This window comes from Pongo pygmaeus, chromosome 19 (assembly GCF_028885625.2).
Source record: "Pongo pygmaeus isolate AG05252 chromosome 19, NHGRI_mPonPyg2-v2.0_pri, whole genome shotgun sequence".
NCBI classification, from domain to species: domain Eukaryota; kingdom Metazoa; phylum Chordata; class Mammalia; order Primates; family Hominidae; genus Pongo; species Pongo pygmaeus.
The window spans coordinates 47,405,142-47,424,623 of record NC_072392.2 but is presented as its reverse complement, the minus strand read 5'-3'; the positions used below and the strand labels follow the sequence as shown (position 1 = coordinate 47,424,623).

The 19,482-nt window shown below is 36.6% G+C and overlaps 2 protein-coding genes across 5 annotated transcripts in view; one reads left to right on the top strand and one right to left on the bottom strand.

The window, feature by feature from the left end:
* Positions 1–19,482, top strand: part of NF1 (neurofibromin 1) — a 282,604-nt gene that overhangs the window by 223,020 nt on the left and 40,102 nt on the right. For all 3 annotated transcript variants that reach the window (XM_063656134.1, XM_054459933.2, XM_054459932.2), the window contains 3 exons: positions 11,468–11,900; positions 13,136–13,476; positions 15,928–16,130. In XM_063656134.1, coding sequence (XP_063512204.1) covers positions 11,468–11,900; positions 13,136–13,476; positions 15,928–16,130 — 977 coding nt within the window. The remainder of the gene's footprint in view (positions 1–11,467; positions 11,901–13,135; positions 13,477–15,927; positions 16,131–19,482) is intronic.
* EVI2A (ecotropic viral integration site 2A) lies at positions 3,316–7,341 on the bottom strand. Of its 2 annotated transcripts, none has more exons than XM_054459936.2 (2): positions 7,173–7,341; positions 3,316–4,679 (listed from the first exon to the last, which is right to left on the bottom strand). In XM_054459936.2, exon 2 carries the CDS (start codon positions 4,667–4,669, stop codon positions 3,959–3,961), a length of 711 nt encoding a protein of 236 aa, XP_054315911.1. In that variant the 5' UTR covers positions 4,670–4,679; positions 7,173–7,341; the 3' UTR covers positions 3,316–3,958. The 2 variants fall into 2 exon arrangements, with proteins under 2 accessions (XP_054315911.1, XP_054315913.1); XM_054459938.2 differs by lacking the exon at positions 7,173–7,341 and adding an exon at positions 6,044–7,150.

The window sequence follows — 19,482 nt, the reverse complement described above, 5'->3', positions numbered from 1 at the left end:
TAAGAAGAAAAGCTGCCAGTTGGGTTATCACTTACAGTGAGATTTCTTCTCATAAGAAGTGAGTGATGTGTTCTGTTTACTTGTATGACCTTAGGCAAGACTGCACTTCTGAGTCACCGTTTCCTCCTCTAAAGGAATATTTTATTGGGTTATTGTGAGGATTAAATAAGATAGCATAATATAACATGTATAAATGCCTCACCCACTGCAGGTAACCAATAAATGTAATGTTATTTCCTCATAATATAAAAATTCCAGGGTAAAAGTGTAATTACATTATTTTGCAAATGACAGGATCTCATTCTTTTTTATGGCTGAATAATACTCCATTGTGTATATGTACCATATTTTCTTTATCCATTCATCTGTTTATGGACACTTAGGTTGCTTCCAAATCTTGGCTGTTGTGAATAGTGTTACAACAAACGTGGGAGTGCAGATGTCTCTTTGTACTGTTTTCCTTTCTGTTGGGTATATACCTAGCAGTGGGATTGCTGGATCATATGATAGCTCTATTTTTAGTTTTTTGAGGAACCACCAAACTGTTCTCCATAGTGGTTTTACTGATTTACATTCCCACTAACAGTGTACGAGAGTTCCCTTTCTCCACATCCTTCCCAGCACTTGTTATTGCCTGTCTTTTGGGTATAAGCCATTTTTAACTGGGGTGAGATGATGTATCATTGTAGTTTTGATTTGCATTTCTCTCATCAGTGGTATTGAGTACCTTTCGTATGCCTGTTTGCCATTTGTATATCTGTAATTAAATTATTTTGACCAAATATTTTACTAGTGACTTTTCAGTTCAAGTTCACAACTCTTTATTTGGTTACCCACAAAGTAGTTACTTCTCAGTGGAAAATAAAATAAATTGGGGATCATTTTTTAAATAAGAAGTTAACTAAAGTTAACTTGTTACTAAAGGATAATGAGGGGTTGGGGAGATGGTGTTACCAGTTAATAGGTACAAAAAACAATAGAAAGAATGAATAAGACCTATTTGATAGCACAACAGGGTGACTATCATTAATAACATAATTATACATTTTAAAATAACTAAAAGTGTAATTGGATCCTTTGTAACATAAAGGATAAGTGCTTGAAGGGATGGATACCCCATTCTCCATGATGTGATTATTTCACGTTGCGTGACTGTATCAAAACATCTCATTACCCTTTAAATATATACACCTAGTATGTACCCACAAAAATTTAAAATACAAAATTTTTTAAGTTAACTAAACAAAGTGTATTGAAAAGAGTGAGTCCATCTGAATAAAAATTTCTTTGAGTAAGTCACCTTTCCTCTCTTGAAAAATGGAGATCATAATTCCTAATTTATAAGCTTATTGTGGAATTAAATAAATGTAAAGTGCCTTGGATGGTGCATATTATAGTAGGTACGGAATGTGTTAACCCATGCACTGCTTTTTCCTGGTCACTGTGGGAAACACAGGTTATTATGACCTTGCTCTTAACTTCAGGGTACTTATAGCTTGGTGCAAAAAGAATAGTTTTTTTTTATGGGCTCCTACTATAAAGCATAATATAATCAAATGCTATAAAGCTTTTGATTCACTGGTTTTTGGAAGTATTGTTGTTTTTACAGACAGGGTATTGCTGTGTTGCGCAGGCTGGTGTTGAACTCCTGACCTCAAGCAATCCTCCTGCCTCAGCCTCTCGAGTAGCTAGGACTACAGGCACATGCTACTATGCTCGCTGGCTGGCTTATTTATTTATTGTAAAGATGAGGCTCTTACTTTGTTGTGCAGGCTGGCCTCAAACTCCTGGCCTCAGGTGATCCTCCCAGGATTATAGGTGTAAGCCACTGTGCCTGACCTGATTGACTATTTTTAAATCCCTGAATTAAGCTGGTGAACTGTAATACCCAGGGGTAGGGAATGTGTTTTTGTTCAAAACTAAATGACTTTTATATTTTGAACTCAAAGATATCTTATCTACCATTTTAAAATACCTGTCATTTGGAAAGGAAACACTTCTGTTTGTTCAGTAACTATCATTGGATAGCACCATTCTGAGAGTATATGTTTAATAGCCAAGATAGTGAGTGGTGAATTTTAAATATTCTTTTAAATATCCTTGTGGTAGAAGCTCTCTGGTGAGAAAATGTTTGACCAGTATGTTGAATATGAAAATAATTTCCTATTTTTATGGTGATATTAATTTCTTTTAATTTTCTCTGACAAGTATTTATTTACGACCCTTGATTCAAGGAGTGCTTTGTGTTACTCCTGGATGTACTGGTGCACAATCTCAAATTTTCAATTTTTGCACAGAATGGGAAGTCTGCCTAGTTTCATTTCTAATCTGGGTCATTTTTCCCCTCAAAAGATAACCTCATTTCAGTCACCATGACTAGCATGAATATTCTCATGCTTTCCTTTTTACTTTGTTGACACTTAACTTTATCTGGAATAATATTGTTATGATTTCTTGTTTAGAGAATAGATTTGTTTTTTACAAATTGCTAATAAATTGTTAATAAAAATGATGCTTTATTTTTTCCTCTCATTTTAATAATAGCTAGACGTTTGAATTTGATGACCAAGAGCAGTTATCACCTTGAGAGTTATGTAAAAATTACCAATGCTTAGAGTTCACCCCATTCCAGTTGCATCAGAAGGAAGACATGGGAATTAGGCATTGGTGTTTTTTAAAAACTCTTCAGGTGATTCTGACATGCAGCCAGGGTAAGAATCACTAGCTTAGAAGGGAGAGTAAGATTGTAGTCATACTTGGGAAAAAACATATAAAAAATATTTTTAAAATGGTTAATATATTGCCCAAAATAAATGCCCAGTAAGGGATGAGATTTTTGAAATGTGGCCTGATCTTAGCCCTGTGTTAATTTCAGTAGATATTTGGAAAGTCTCTCAAACCAATTTTTGTAACATATTTAATTGAAGATGGGGGGGGGGTCTCAACTTAAATGTAAGTCATTATTTTACTTAAAGCCAGTTTCTTTAAAGGTTAAATTATAACCTGAAGTATCCAGTTTTCCAGATTTGAACACATACACACACACACACACACACACACAACCCTAATCAATCATTAGGCTACTTGGCATCCTTGAAGTCCAAAAATTAATCAACCTTTGGGTACTTGTTGTTAATGTTCCAGTAAGTAGTATTTATAGAAAAGATGAATATTATTAATCATAAACAGTGAAACATACTTTGCATTTACACTTAGCCTATTGGTGTGGCTATAAATCTTATTTATTTTAGTCGTGCTGTATTTCTTATTGATCTTTACAACGTGTTCTCTAAAGTAATAAAGTGAATGCAAATATACATGGTCACAGGTTTATTCTGAGTTTTAATTTATTATACAAAAGTAAAGGTTTTAATTTAATATTAATAGTAAAAAAACACTTTCTTACGTGTGCCATATGGAAAGATAAAGGATCTATTCTAAAATTAACTGTGTTGATTGATAAGCTGGTATGGATTCTGCCACACCCAGCAAAGAAGATACCATTAAATTAACACAGTTTAGCTCTATCTATGCATTAGGAATTTGACTTCCATTTGATGTTAAAGCATATACTTGGCTTTAAGGACACACTAAAACTATTCAAAGTTTAATTACATTCAGACAAAGATCATCTAACCACTATTGCTACATGGGGAATATTTATTTAATTATCCCTTGCTATCTCTATTAATCAGTTTCCTCAATTTATCCTTAAAACTTTCCTCAAATGCTTAGTTATTTTATTATTTGCTTTTTAAAATATTCAGTGTCAAAACAAAAGTACACAGTTTAAGTAATTAAGCAGGCATATTTCTCCCTGTCTCACCTGCTTGATTCTAAATTGCAGGGTCTACCATGTCAAATTTTAGATCATCAGAACAACACTTTGGGATTAAATACCAACTGACTTCATTTTTACTCCATAACCCTTCTCATTGCTACTTTGCATTTTTCTTCACTAACCCATCTGTTTGTTAGTAAGTTTTTCAGTTCCTTCTTCATCTTTTCTTTCCCTTGTAGCTGTGAGCACTCCAGTAGATTGCATCACTAGGTTGGGTCCTGTGAGCTGTTTTGTTCTTTTCCAAGTGTCTGATTCAGCGGGCCATAGACCGCTTGCCAGAAAATCGCCATTGCTTCTAGGCTGACGCTTGCCTACTTGTTTTGATCGTCTGAGAGAAGAGACTTTGTTTGCCAAAACCACAGTTGATAGAAATAGAAAGGTACAGATAAGAAAAAGCACTGCAATTATAATTAAGCAAATTAGCATTGCCATGTTGTTGTTGTTTTCCGCACAGAAATCCTTTTTGAAAATTTCACCATGACTTTTGCTTGTGTTTTCAATGCTCTGTACTGTTGAAGGACTGTTGCTGACGACAGAAGGTATATAAAGCTCCTGTTCAGATTTAGAAGTTAAAGATACGATGTGAGAAGTTTCAGGCATGTTTGTAGAATTACCTTTATAATCTACTTCAGGAGTTATAGGGTTTGTGTTAATGTTTTCATTTTGGTTTCTGCCTGTCTTGTTTTGAATAACTGAATCCCAGGAAGAAGTACTGTTAGCCCACAGATGGGTATAGTTTGCTTTTGTTCCAGGAGACAAAGAAAAAACTGTTGTTATCAGAAAGGCAAGATGTAGGTAATGTCCTGTGTGTTCCATGTCCGTGGGCATACTTGGCAATCTGTTGGGATAGCAATATAATTTGTTAGTTTGTGAAAGAATAATGGATCCTAGTTTTGGTAATTGTAGTTAAAAGATAGTGTTGAGATGTTACAAGTAAACTACAAGCTTATGCCTAATATTCGCTACCCTGAATTCCTTCTCAACTGAATTTCTTTTCTATTCAGCTATGTATGAAGAAGTATTTTAATTTCTATTACACTTTTAGGTGCTAGAAGTTAGCATTACAAATAAATATTAATCATTTTAAGTGGAATATCATGGCTTTATATAGTTTTCTTCCTTTGAAGCATGCTAGACTTCTGCTTTGAGTCAGTTCTGCTTTTACTTTTCTGATTCCTTCTTTAAAAAAAAAAAATTAAGGATCATTCTTGCAGAAACTACCCACCCTCTAACCTGTCACCAATCTTTACAGAAGAAATGTGGCCTTGAGCTTCTTGCTTCATGTATGAAATAAAAATGCAAATTTTTTTGGTGGAAAGAGGGGAAGTTTGGTAGCAACCAAAAGAAACTGAACTTCAAATAGAAATTCAAGGTGTTCTTTTTTTTTCTTGGGTGTTCATCTTGAAGCTTAGAATAAAGCTGGTACTTAGAAATACATTTATAAGTGTATTTGTGAATGCAATTTTACTGTGGTGGTTGTCTCTTTTCATTTATATTTCCCTGGACTGACTGTGTCTTTCTGAAGGCAAAGGCATACTGGTTTTCTCAACCTAAAAATCTGAAAAAAAAAAAAAAAAAAAAAAAGCAGCAAATTTCTTCTGAGTAGACTTAAAAGTTCAAAAAAAGTTGCTGGGTTTTCTTTTAAAGCATCATTTATACCTAGCATTTTTTCTGATTTTGACATCATTGTAAAAAAAAAAAGTGTAATAAAATAGAAATAGAGCATCAGGATCTTGATGATTTGGTATGAAGTGGCAGATTATAAGCATCTCAACATATAATTGAAAATGTTGAATTTCCACTTTGGCGCTGAGCTTGCTGGAAACTCGTAAAAAAAGGAGACAAGTTATATTATACATTTTTATTATCTACCAAATGATTGATTTAAACAGAAATGGCATATCTTAGAATTTAACAGTTCCATGTACTGCTAACCCAGCAGGAAAGATTTATAATCATTATTGAGGTATCTTATAATAATATACCAGTTTGTCTTGAGCTACTTTTGAAAGGAATATTTTATTGTTAGCATTTATTTGAATGAACTAAAAGCAAAACTATATTGTTCTCCTGAGATTTACTAAATGAAATTGCCTGGTTAAGAACCCTATGTATGCTATAGAAATTCTTCTCAAATGTACTTAGGAGTCCTTTTTATTACTAAAAAAAAAAAAAAAAAAAAAAAAAAAAGCAGATTCTTACCTAGCTAGTATAGGTAGGGCCTGAAAGTCTTTGTTTCCAAACCAACTCCTAAGCAACATGGATGCCACTGCTAGTCAGGCTTTTGAACATCAAGGTTTTATAAGAAATGGTTGTTATATGTCATTGGCTAACATTTGTATACTATTAAAATACAGAAATTGAAAATAAGAAATGTGATATATTGAGTTATACAAACAAAAGTAGCATGTAATAAACAATGCTAACTGGAGACTATATTTCATATTAATAGTAGGGAGGAAAAACTCTTTATTAAATATTCTAGGATTAAGATTACTTTTTAGATTATGACCTTTAGTAGACAGTTAAAGGCACAAGTCACTGGCTTTTGTATAATAGTGTTCAGCTTTAATTTTTAAGTTTAGTGACATAAATCTTTGGATATTTCATGATTCTTTCACAAAAAAGAAATACTTGAAATTGGATTAGCAAGTAATTTCCATCTTTTTATACTTGACTGGACTTCTGTATTAGATGCTAGAATGATTTAAAGTAGATTATTCTTTTCACATTAGTTCATTAACAGTGTAGTATACATCATAGTATTGGTACACATTTTAACACTGCTTGCCACGGAACAGATAATAGGCCTGCTGTTGATTGTCTTCAGCCAGATGTACTGCAGTGCCCAAATAAACAAACTGTATGACAAAATGAGACTTTCTCTTGCCCTTACAAATGCCTGAGAATTGAGGAATGTTTTTACACCAGTTTATGCCTTGGAGGCCAGGTTGTGTTATCAAAAGTTTTCTTATATCTGATCATTTTCAGTAGAATTTATTTGCAGTAGAATTTGTAATGTCCAAGCATTAGTAATGAGAAATTTATTTTTTAACTTTTGAAAAATAACGAAACATTTCCAGTTTACTTGAGGAGTCCAAACTTAGATCCTTCATAATCCTAATTTAAAACTCCATGGTGATGGCAAATCTTTTCATTTCTAACTTAAAATTTATGTAATAGGACAGAAAAATAGTATACATTTTCAGTCACTTGCGATTCTAGTTTGTTAGTGAGATTCTTACATACTTTGATAGCATTTCCTCGAACGCTAATCTGTCAAACGTTAGAAGTGAAAAGGCATAAGAAAAGCCGTATATATATGACCTACCTTACAAAATGCTTGGTCAAAATCTGATTATAACGTGATTTTGATAAACCACTTCTTTTCTTGTCTTCTTATTTAAAGCAGAATAGACTTGGAGAATATGAGCCTTAAAGTAAATCTGCAGTAAAAAAGGATATGTGCAGCTAGTTTTCCACTTTTAAAACCAAACCACAGATGACACATTTCCTTTCCACTGCAACTAAAGCACATGTCACAGGAGGAAAAAAAAAAAAAAAGAAAAGAAAAAACTCCAACTTCTCTAGTTGGCCACTGGCATGACAGGAGGCTTTGTAGAACAAATCCCCGCCTCCAGAGCAGGGAGGGTTTTCCACTTAATGCCTTTTGACAGTATGCTCATTCTATAGGCCTGCTCCATGCTTTAGTGTCATTCAAAAGAGGTTTTGAAATGGTATCTTCCATTTCAAATCTTCTCTAAAACACTTATTTGAAATCTACAGACTGATTTGAAAATGTGAGTTTGGAGTCCATGGGATACTGATCAGATAATATACAATTGTGGAACTGCAGCAATTATTTGAGAAAATATCTAGTAAACTTAGATTATATGGGACAGAAAATGCTTTCATGTGGTGTAGTGTGTATACACACACACACACACACACACACACACACACACACAACTGTCAAACATCCTGTCATCACCTCAAGTTTAACATGACTGAAACAGACTTTAAGAACTGGGTATGGGCTGGATGCAGTGGCTCATGCCTCTAATTCCAGCACTTTGGGAGGGTGACGCAGGCAGATCACTTGAGGCCAGGAGTTCAAGACCAGTCTGGCCAACATAGAGAAAACTTGTCTCTACTAAAAATATAAAAATTAACCAGGCAGGGTGGCATGCACCTGTAGTCCCAGCTACTTGGGAGGCTGAGACAGGAGAATTGCTTGAACCCGGGAGGTGGAGGCTGCAGAGATCATGAGATCTTGGCTGCATGAGCTAAGATCATGCCACTGCACTCCAGCCAGGAAGACAGAGTAAGACTCTGTCTCAAAAAAAGAACTGGATATGGCAGCACATATCTGTAATCCCAGCTACTAGGTAGGCTGAGGTAGGAGGATCACTGGAGCCCAGGAGTTCAAATCCAGCCTGGGTAACATAGCAAGACTCCATCTCTCAAAAATTAATTAAATTAATAAAATAAAAAGAACTTTATTTTTTCTTTAAAGGAGGCTGCTTGTCACTGTCTTCTTGTTTCTGTTCATGATAGCAACATTCTAATATCAGAGGCTTAGTATACAACACATCATTTTAATTTAAGTCCTCTCAGTCCTGATCAGACTTTGAATCATGTTGGTCCTTCCTTCATATTGTTGGATCAGTTTCTTTTTCCCTGTTTTTACTGTCAACAGTAGTATTTTAGATCCTTATCAGGTCATACCTAGACTCTACAGTGCCTTTTCGGTAGCCCTGAATCCTTATATCTTGTATGCATCACTTTCTTTGGTCATATCACACCTTTCTTTAAGGGAAAATAAGACCAGTTGAACAATTCCCTAATACATACAACAATGATTCAGAAATGTTTGTGTACATAAACATCAGATGAGAAGATTGTTTAAAAATAATAAAAGCAGGACATGGTGGCTCACACCTGTAATCTCAGCACTTTGGGAGGCTGAGGCGGGAGGATTACTTGAGCCACAGAAATTCGAGACCAGCCTGGGCAGCATGGCAAAATCCTGTCTCTACAAAAAATTTAAAAAAAAAACCAAAAAAACTAGCCGGGCATGGTGACGCTTATCTGTAGTCCCAGCTACTCAGGAGGCTGAGGTGGGAGGATCACCTGAGCCTGGGGAGGTCAAGGCTGCAGTGAGCTGTGACCGTGCCACTGCAGTCCAGCCTGAGTTAAGGAAAAAAAAAAAAAAAAGATAAAAATTTCCAGGCCCCACTACATAGATCCATATTTAGTAGGTCCAGGTTGGGACCAGGAAACTGCATTTTTATCAAGCACCACAGTTGATTCTGACGCCAGTAGTCCACAGAACATATGCTGAGAAATGGTGAGCCCCTAGTAGAAAACCTAAGCCCTTTGGTTGGGCCGTTATGGTCTCTCCACAATTTGACTATTCTGTATTTTCCCAGCTTTATCTCTCAAAACTTCCCTACCTGAATCCTCCATTCTGGCTAGACTAGCTGTCTCTTCAACACATCTAGTTACCTGTTTCTTTTCCTTTTTGCCTTTCTCCATAAGGCCTGCCCAGTCCTCTTGCTGAGTTCTGCAGTCCTCCTTACCCGATTCAGCCACTGTATCTTCTATGTAGCTTTCACTGACTGCGCAGCTTGTTTTGATCTCTCTCTCTCTCTCCTTTGTCTTAATAATAGTATTTCTCTGCATTTCCTTTGATAAATGATTACATGCTACCTCATATCTTCTATCTTGAAATATTTGTGTTGTTTTAAAATCATTTGACTTGTCATATTTTTATCTTATTTTCTCCCAACAAGATTAAAAACTCTGAGGTGAAGTTTTTTATTGATACATGATAATTTGTACATATTAATGGAGTATGTGTGAATTTTTTGTTTTGTTTTTGTTTTTTTTGTTGTTGGAATCTCACTGTATCGCCCAGGCTGGAGTGCAGTGGCGCAATCTCAGCTCACTGCAAACTCCGCCTCCCAGGTTCAAGCAATTCTCCTGCCTCAGTCTCCCAAGTAGCTGGGGCTACAGGCACATGCCACCACGCCCAGCTAATTTTTGTAGTTTTAGTATAGACGGGGTTTCACCATGTTGGCTAGGCTAGTCTTGACCTCCTGACTGCAGGTGATCCGCCCGTCTTGGCTTCCCAAAGTGCTGGGATTGCAGGCGTGAGCCACCATGCCCTGCCTGTACGTGTGATATTTTGATACATGCATGTAATGTGTAATGATTAAATCAGGGTGATTAGGATATCCATTGCCTCAAAGAAAAGAAATTGTTTCATCTAGCTGTTTTGAAATATACAATGTTATTATTAACTAGTCACCCTACCATGAATAGTAGAACTTGTTCCTTCTATCTAATTATAACAATACATATATTATTTATTTTATTATTATTTTTTGAGACAGTCTCACTGTTGCCCAGGCTGAAGTGCAGTGGTACAATCTCAGCTCACTGAAGCCTCTGCCTCCCAGGTCCAAGTGATTCTCATGCCTCAGCTTCCCAAGTAGCTGGGATTACAGACATGTACCACCATGCCTGGCTAATTTTTGTATTTTTAGTAGAGACAGCGTTTTGCCATGTTGACCAGGCTGGTCTTGAACTCCTGGCCTTATGTAACCCACCTGCCTCAGCCTCCCAGAGTGCTGGGAATACAGGCGTGAGCCACTGTGCCCAGCCCTGATTATATTTTTATATCCATTAACCAACCTCTGAGGTAAAGATTTATTTTAACTTACTTAGTAGTATTATCATCAGAATCATCACATACAGAAAGCTTTGGGCCTAAGTTAATATAGATTGTTTTGATTTGAAACTTTAGTACCATTACTTCAGAGCTTTTTCATGGTCCTCTCTGTGGCTGCTCACATTTATTAGTATTCTTTTGGTTTTAAGCAATATATGACCTAATATGGCTTAATCAAAAAATGCTTATTTATTGGCTTATATAACTGAGTAGTCCTGGGATAAATTTGACCCCAGGAGAGGCTTTATCTAATACACAAATGATATGGCCAGGGCTCCAGTTTGTCTCTTTATTTCTCAGCTCCTCTTCAGTCTTTTGGGAGGCTCTTCTTTCATATCCCAGAATATGAGCTAGCAACTCCTAGGGCTACGTATTCCCTTGTTTATAAACACCAGGAAAGAAACATCTCAAATCCCAACAATTTAAGCTAAACTACCTGAACTGGGCCTCTTTGGCCCTGGTTGTCCTGGTTTGAATAATGTGTTCATTGCTGAATCAGTCTGTGATCAAGGTGGGATAAATGGATTGGCTAAAACCATTTCACTCCAGAGCTCCAGATGGGTCATTCCTACCAGACTATTTGCCTAAGGAGTTTGGTGAGCCCTGCAGGCAACCAACTAATTCCCACTGTTTTCTTCCTTTCTTGACTCATGGGCAAATTTTTTATTGTTGTCGTGGCTCAAAATTTTTGAATTGGAGATTTGTCTCTTCTCTTAGCCTTATTTCTCAGTGTCCAAAAAAACAACTGATTTAAAAAATGAATCCAGACTTTGAAGAATTGTTTTATATTATTCTCTCTAGAAAATGAATCATAAAATCGTTTAGTGGCATCTGTATATTTATTTTAAACACTGCTAATAATCTTTGTCTTTTTTTGTCATTTTCCTTAGGTTCAAAACTGGTCAAATCAATGGTGATTTGCTGATATACCATGTCTTACTGACTTTAAAGCCATATTATGCAAAGCCATATGAAATTGTAGTGGACCTTACCCATACCGGGCCTAGCAATCGCTTTAAAACAGACTTTCTCTCTAAGTGGTTTGTTGTTTTTCCTGGCTTTGCTTACGACAACGTCTCCGCAGTCTATATCTATAACTGTAATTCCTGGGTCAGGGAGTACACTAAGTATCATGAGCGGCTGCTGACTGGCCTCAAAGGTAGCAAAAGGCTTGTTTTCATAGACTGTCCTGGGAAACTGGCTGAGCACATAGAGCATGAACAACAGAAACTACCTGCTGCCACCTTGGCTTTAGAAGAGGACCTGAAGGTATTCCACAATGCTCTCAAGCTAGCTCACAAAGACACCAAAGTTTCTATTAAAGTAAGTTTCAGTCTGTGTTTTGCAAACGATTCATTGCTTTTCTTGACTGACTAGACTATATCCTGGCCTCCCTAGGTGTCCTACCCCCATAATGGTGTATAAAATGTCACGTAAGGCTGTCGCAGTGGCTCACGCCTGTAATCCAAACACTTTGGGATGTCAAGGTGGGCAGATCGCGTGAGATCAGGAGTTCAAGACCAGCCTGGCCAACACAGTGAAACCCCGTCTCTACTAAAAATACAAACATTAGCCGGGCATGGTGGTGGGCACCTGTAATCTCAGCTACTTGGGAGGCTGAAGCAGGAGAATCGCTTGAACCCGGGAGGTGGAGGTTGCAGTGAGCCGAGATTACGCCACTGCACTCCAGCCTGGGCAACAGAGGGAGACTCTGTCTCAAAAAATAAAAGGTTATGTAAATCTAGATGTAGGAAGACCAACATTTGTGTCATCATGGAGGTCCTGTGGAGGATATGAGATATATACATTTTATTCTAGCTTAGGCTGGAAGTAGAAGAGTGTTTTGGAGAGGGCAGTTTGTTATGTCATTCAAATCGTAGGAATGTGTGGAGAGTAGAAATTAACTAATGAGAGTTCTTCTGATTATTACATGCTTTTTTCAGAGTGAGGAACATGAACCTTCAGGATGAAATCAGTACTTTTGTATAAGATTGTTTTTTTTTGTTTTGTTTTGTTTTGTTTTTTGATATGGAGGCTCACTCTGTTGCCTAGGCTGGAGTGCAGTGGCGTGATCTCAGAGTGCAGTGGCATGATTTTGGCTCTCTGCAACCTCTGCCTCCCAAGTTCAAGCGATTCTCCTGCCTCAGCCTCCCCAGTAGCTGGGATTATAGGCACCCACCGCCACGGCAGGCTAGTTTTTGTAGGTTTAGTAGAGACAAGGTTGTTGGCCAGGCTGGTCACGAACTCCTGACCTCAAGTGATCTGCCCACCTCGGCCTCCCAAAGTGCTGGGATTACAGGCATGAGCCACTGCACCCGGCCTTCTATAACATTCTTGACCTTTTTAAAAAGCAAAATTAAAAAATTTTTAAATGCTTTTTGTTTCTTTTGAGAACATTTATCATAATAATTACTGAACCATTTGAATATACAATGGTGGGAACTCTTCCTTAAATGGCATAGTGTTTTGTTTGGTTGGTTGGTTTCTGGAGCCTTTTAGAATTTTATGTAAAAGAATTTAATTCTTCTCCACTTCACCCCCTCACCACCACTTTCCAGGTTGGTTCTACTGCTGTCCAAGTAACCTCAGCAGAGCGAACAAAAGTCCTAGGGCAATCAGTCTTTCTAAATGACATTTATTATGCTTCGGAAATTGAAGAAATCTGCCTAGTAGATGAGAACCAGTTCACCTTAACCATTGCAAACCAGGGCACACCGCTCACCTTCATGCACCAGGAGTGTGAAGCCATTGTCCAGTCTATCATTCATATCCGGACTCGCTGGGAACTGTCACAGCCCGACTCTATCCCCCAACACACCAAGATTCGGCCAAAAGATGTCCCTGGGACACTGCTCAATATCGCATTACTTAATTTAGGCAGTTCTGACCCGAGTTTACGGTAGGTTTTTTTAAAATTCACTTCAGTTTTATTTGGGGTTTGTTGCTTTTAAAATGAGACCATTTAATGAATTTTAAAACAGCCTCTACCTTAATATTGTAAATTGGAAGGTATGCAATGTTGGTTAACCACTGTGACCTCATCAAGTTGTGGGGTATTCACATGAACTGTGGAATTCCAAACAGGGTGATTCACACTAAACCAATATATGTCCTTTCTCCATCATGTAAAACAACACGACATACCAGATTTTTTTTCCAAAGTATCCTAAATTAAGTTTTTCTTCCTCTAAGTCCTCTAATTTTTTTCCATTTTCAGAAGTATATCACTATTTAGTTTAAAAGTCAAGTCAGAATATCGTTTTACAAAAGAAGGCCTAATGTTCAATAACTTGGTAACATTATTGCATACTTTCCACCTACATCACTCTTAACAAAATTCTCAAAATAAATCTTAAGACAAATAAGTTGTCTGAGCAGAGTGTAATTGGTTCCATTTAGGCTTAATAATTTGAATATGCATGTGGAAAGAGCACGGCTGTGGAGTGAGTAGATTTGGTTTGAACAGATATGCCACTTTCTAGCTATGTACTTTGAGCAAGATACTGAAGTTTTCAGAGATCTAATTTCCTTATTTGTGAAATAAAGGTAATTGCCTTTCTCATATACCTACAAAAGCTTAAAAAATAGTATGTGTAGTAGTATAGTATAGCAAACTAGCAAATAGTTTATACTTAGTAAGTAGTATTTTCTTATCTTTTCCCTCCCTGCCAGCATCTCCTTGCACCCTTTCTCCCTTTTCTCCCCTCTCCTTAACAAGTTAGGATAATTCTTTGTCTCAAGTACCCTGAGACTTTGAAGATTTTTACAGATGTAAATTCTTAACTTCTGAAAATTTTCCCTGAGGATAACATAGCCCAGGTTTTATAGTGGGCCTTTTAGGATTCCAAATTCTCCTTTACTTAAAAGGAAAAAGAAAAAAATCAAGATATATTTACTTGGATGGGCTTCAGAAATTGTACATAAGATTTTGTGTATGCTTTGCTTCCTTTATCTCATAGGTGTCTGTGACACCTATCCTGGGTTGAGGAAGTCCAATTCTTTATGTGTTGAAATACACAGGATAAAAATTTTGTCAAAATTGTATAACTTAGAATTCCTGGGAATTAGTAAAAGATACAAGCCAAGCACTGTGGCACTGCAGTCCCAGCTACTCAGGAGGCTGAGGCGGGAGGACAGCTTGAGCTCAGGAGTTCAAGGCTGCAGTGTGCTATAATCATGTCTGTGAATAGCCAGTGCACACCAGCCTGGGGAACATAGTGAGACTCTGACTAAAAAGTTTTTTAAAAAAGAAAAAAGATACATAAACAGAAATAATAACACTAATTTTCACATTTTAGGGAAATGGAGCTATAAGCCTGCCTTTAATTTCTAATTCGAAGATCTTCATTGAAAAATACAACCTTTTAACAATTATTAGCCTGGGTAAACCTGTATTCTTCTCTAGTGACCTAAAGCAATCTCTGACAGCTTCTGCTTTTTGCTGAAGCATGTCATCCCAGAGAAAAAGCCTTTAGGCAGACTTAAATTCCAGTGGCTTTTTTTCCCTATATGGTTGTTGCATAAATATAGTAGCATGATAAATATTCAGAGGTAGGGAAAACCTGACATTTACTGAGCAAACTATTTCCTTTACTGGACAGGGGAGAAAATTAAAATTTTTAAATTGAGTCTGAGTCTTTTAGGCTGTCTCCTAAATTGCTTAAATATATTTTCAGACATTTGTAAGTGATGTTTGGTCTCAATGAAACCTGGATATTATAGTTTTTCCATATTGGTGGTTGTATATGATGTAATGAGGTCATGGGAAAATGGGAGGACTTAATTATAGTTAATTTTGTTTCTAACCTTCAGTTTGTAAGGTAACTTTTAGGACACCCAGAAAGAAGTTCAGCAGATCCTGATTAAAGATTTTCACATTCTAATTTGATGAAGGGAAGGGCCATCTGATATCTGTCCTTATGATCCCCATTATAACTGGATCTAGTGGGAAAGAGAACCAGAATTTGAGTTTTGGCTTTGCTAAAAATGTATAGTGTGCCTTATTCTGACTTAATTTCTATTGATCCACCTTAGGACCATAAGTCCTCTCATATTTTATGTCCCAGTGAGATTTATTTTAGGAAAGCCTATACCCCACCCCTCTGTCATAGGAGCCTCACAATGCTCTTATGGTTATATCAAGTGTGTCCTTTTTTATAAAATCCCTAAATGATTAAGGGTTATTTTGGTTTTACTGTAGAATTATAACATCTTATTTCTAACTGATCATAAAATTTAAAAATAGTTGATCATACTTTGTAACAGAATCACAAATTGTATGTTATGAAAAAATTTTGGAACTATAAGGAAAAATACGTTTTAAAACAACTTCATTTGTGTTTTCTCCTAGGTCAGCTGCCTATAATCTTCTGTGTGCCTTAACTTGTACCTTTAATTTAAAAATCGAGGGCCAGTTACTAGAGACATCAGGTTTATGTATTCCTGCCAACAACACCCTCTTTATTGTCTCTATTAGTAAGACACTGGCAGCCAATGAGCCACACCTTACATTAGAATTTTTGGAAGAGTGTATTTCTGGATTTAGCAAATCTAGTAAGTAATGATAATTTTCTTTAATACTAACAATTATTCTAAGAGAATTCAAAGAAAACCCTTTCATTTCAGAATTTGCCAGTGAAGCCTTTCACTTATATTTTTACTTTTTTTCCTCTTCTGGTTTTATATCTGTGGTATCCTGTAACTGAAGGAACTCTGAAGGAACTTTTTGGTAGGCCACATTGAGAAATCCACCAAAATTCTGATAATAAAAGCAAAGCGGCAAGAGTTTGGTACTTTACACACCTCTGGAACACTTACAAAGTATTTTCTTCACTGTTACAGTTTAATTAGCTTCAGCATTTCTCTTCATAGCAGAAAAGTCCACATAAGTATCCATGTTGCCTCCTTAATTTTAGAGAACTAGTCATTTTCTCTTTTCTTTAAGTTGACTTTGAACAATGAATTTATTGTAAATGTACAGTTCACGGAGAGCACAGTGGCACATAATACAGGGCCCAGAGTCAGTTCTGACTTGGTTTTAACTAAGTCTCATAAATTTAATATCCACTCTTTATATTTGTCCATCTTTATATCCTATAGTTTTATAAATGTTGATCTTCTCCCAGCATATTTCCTGACCTTTTCTTCCCTTTCCTTTCCCTGTAATACATAAAACTTTTTTTTCTGCATTCAAACACATTTCTTGACTTTTCTAAGATAATTAAAAGCTTCAGCAATTCACTGAGACTCTTTGTCAGATAAGAGATGTAGAACTATAACCCTGACAAAAAAAAGTGTAGGACTGACAAAACAAGAAAGTATAAACTTTATTGATATATATTAATATGAGAGAAGATTTGAGTGAATGTAAAGGCATATTGTGTTCCTGCATGAACAGTTCTTCCCAGATTATTACAAATTTAATGTAATTTCATCAAAATAACCATAGGATTTGAGGATTGAGAATGGAGATAGAACTTAAATGATTCTAAATTCTACATAAAAGTGCAATAATAGCTAAGAAAATATTGAAAGGAAGGAGACTTGAGACTTAACAGTACAGATGTCTGAACACTTTATAGCAGTACAATAATTAAAACATACGTGTGCAAGAATCAGCCATCAGATCAGTTTAAGAGAAACAGATTGATAAAGAAGCATCACAAACTGATGAGGGAGAGATTAAATCATTTAAGAAATGAGGTTGGGGAATGACTTAAATTAGGTCTTCATCTTCACCATACACCATAAGATACCAAGTATGTTCTGCCTATATTTAAGAGTTGAGTAGGGAGGGCTGTGTGTGGTGGCTCTCGCCTGTAATCCCAGCACTTTGGGAGGTTGAGGCAAGAGGATTGTGGCAGGAGGATTGCTTGAGCCCCAGAGGTCAGGGCTATAGTGAGCTATCATCGTACCACTGCACTCCAGCCTGGATGATAGAGTGAGGCCCTTCTCTATTAAAAAAAAAAAAAAAAAAAGTTGTATATAAAAGCTTGGAACCATTTTAAAAAGAAGAGGAACAAGTGAATATTTAATTGCTTTCTAGATGAGTAAGGACATATGAAGTAAAAAAGTGATAGGATGAAACAAAGGAAATAGCGAACAGATTTGACTACATAAAACTTCAAAACATAGCTACTCAAAAATAAACACAAGTGAAGATAATTAAAAACTAGGAAATACACTTGGAGCAAATATGAGAAATGATTAATATCCTTAATCGGCCAGACACGGTGGCTCACACCTGTAATCCCAGCACTTTGGGAGGCCGAGGTGGGTGGATCACAAGGAGTTCGAGACCAGCCTGGCCAATATGGTGAAATCCCCTCTCTACTAAAAGTACAAAAATTAGCCGGGCTTGGTGGTGCATGCCTGTAGTCCCAGCTACTCAGGAGGCTGAGGCAGGATAATTGCTTGAACCCAGGAGGCGGAGGTTGCAGTGAGCCGAGATCACTCCACTGCACTCCATCCTGGGCAACAGAGGGAGACTTCGTCTCTAAATGAATGAATGAATGAATGAATGAAATCCTTAATCATGAAGGGTGCTTACCGATTAATAAAAAGTGGATTAACAGTAACATACAGATCATGTTTTTAAAAAAGAATATTTGTACAAAAAAAGAAAAAATCCAGGCACCGTGGCACATGCCTGTAATCCCACCTGCTCAGGAGGATCACTAAGCCCAGGAGTTTGAGACCAGCCTGGACAACATAGTGAGGCCCCCATCTCAAAAAAAAAAAAAAGAATATTTATATTTTAAGAAATTCACTAATAAAAGCCAATTGAAAGAATAGTGAGATAATCAGTTATCAGCTTGGCAAAGATTTTTTTTTTTTTAAGATCCATTCCTGGTGGTCTGTGGAATTGTGAGTAGGGGCAATTTTTCTAGACAGGCATTTGGAAGTGAGTAACAAGACCTTAAGACTATTCATACCTTTTGGCCTCATAATTCTGCTTTTTAGCATTTATCCTAAAGAATTAATGTTAAAATGTTTATTATAGCATTATTTTTATGTAGATTTTTAAATTGAGGTATATCTTATCATCAGTAAAGTGCAAGATCTTAAGTCAACGGCTTGATGAACTTTTACATGCAAATACATCATGAAAGTATCTCCAGATCTAGACGTAGAACATTTCTAGCATCCAGAGGGATATTCTCAGTACCCTCCCTTCACCAAGAGTAAACACTATTATGACCTCTATTGCACAGATTAGTTTGCCTACTTTAGAACTTCATATGACGTTATTTATAATAGCAAAAAAATGAACAGGCCAAAAGTCAAAGAATAAGGAACTGATTAAATTATTGGTTCTCCATCTGATGGAATAATATGAAGCCATTGAAAAATGGCTTTGTTACAGAATTTCAGTTTGGAAGATGAAAAAGTTCTAGAGATGGATGGCGGTGATGGCTGCACAATGATTTGAATGTACTCAATGCCACTGAACTGTGTGCCCTTAAAAATGGGTAAAGCCACGGAACTGTACATTTAAAAATAGTTAAAATGGTAAATTTTGTGTTGTGTCTATTTTACCACAATTTTAAAAATTCTTTGAGACTTTAGGTAAAGTGTATAGATAAATTTTTGTACAATTTTTGTCTTATAAATGTGAAGCTTTTTCAAGTAAGTTTAAAAAAAGTTTGCAGAATTTGTAATGTTGAATAAATAATCTCAGTATAGGCCAGGGGTGGTGGCTCACGCCTGTAATCCCAGCACTTTGGGAGGCCGAGGCGGGCAGATCACGAGGTCAGGAGATCGAGACCATCCTGGCTAACACAGTGAAACCCCGTCTCTACTCAAAATACGAAAACAAAAAATTTGCCAGGCGTGGTGGTGGGTGCCTGTAGTCCCAGCTACTTGGGAGGCTGAGGCAGGAGAATGGTGTGAACCCAGGAGGCGG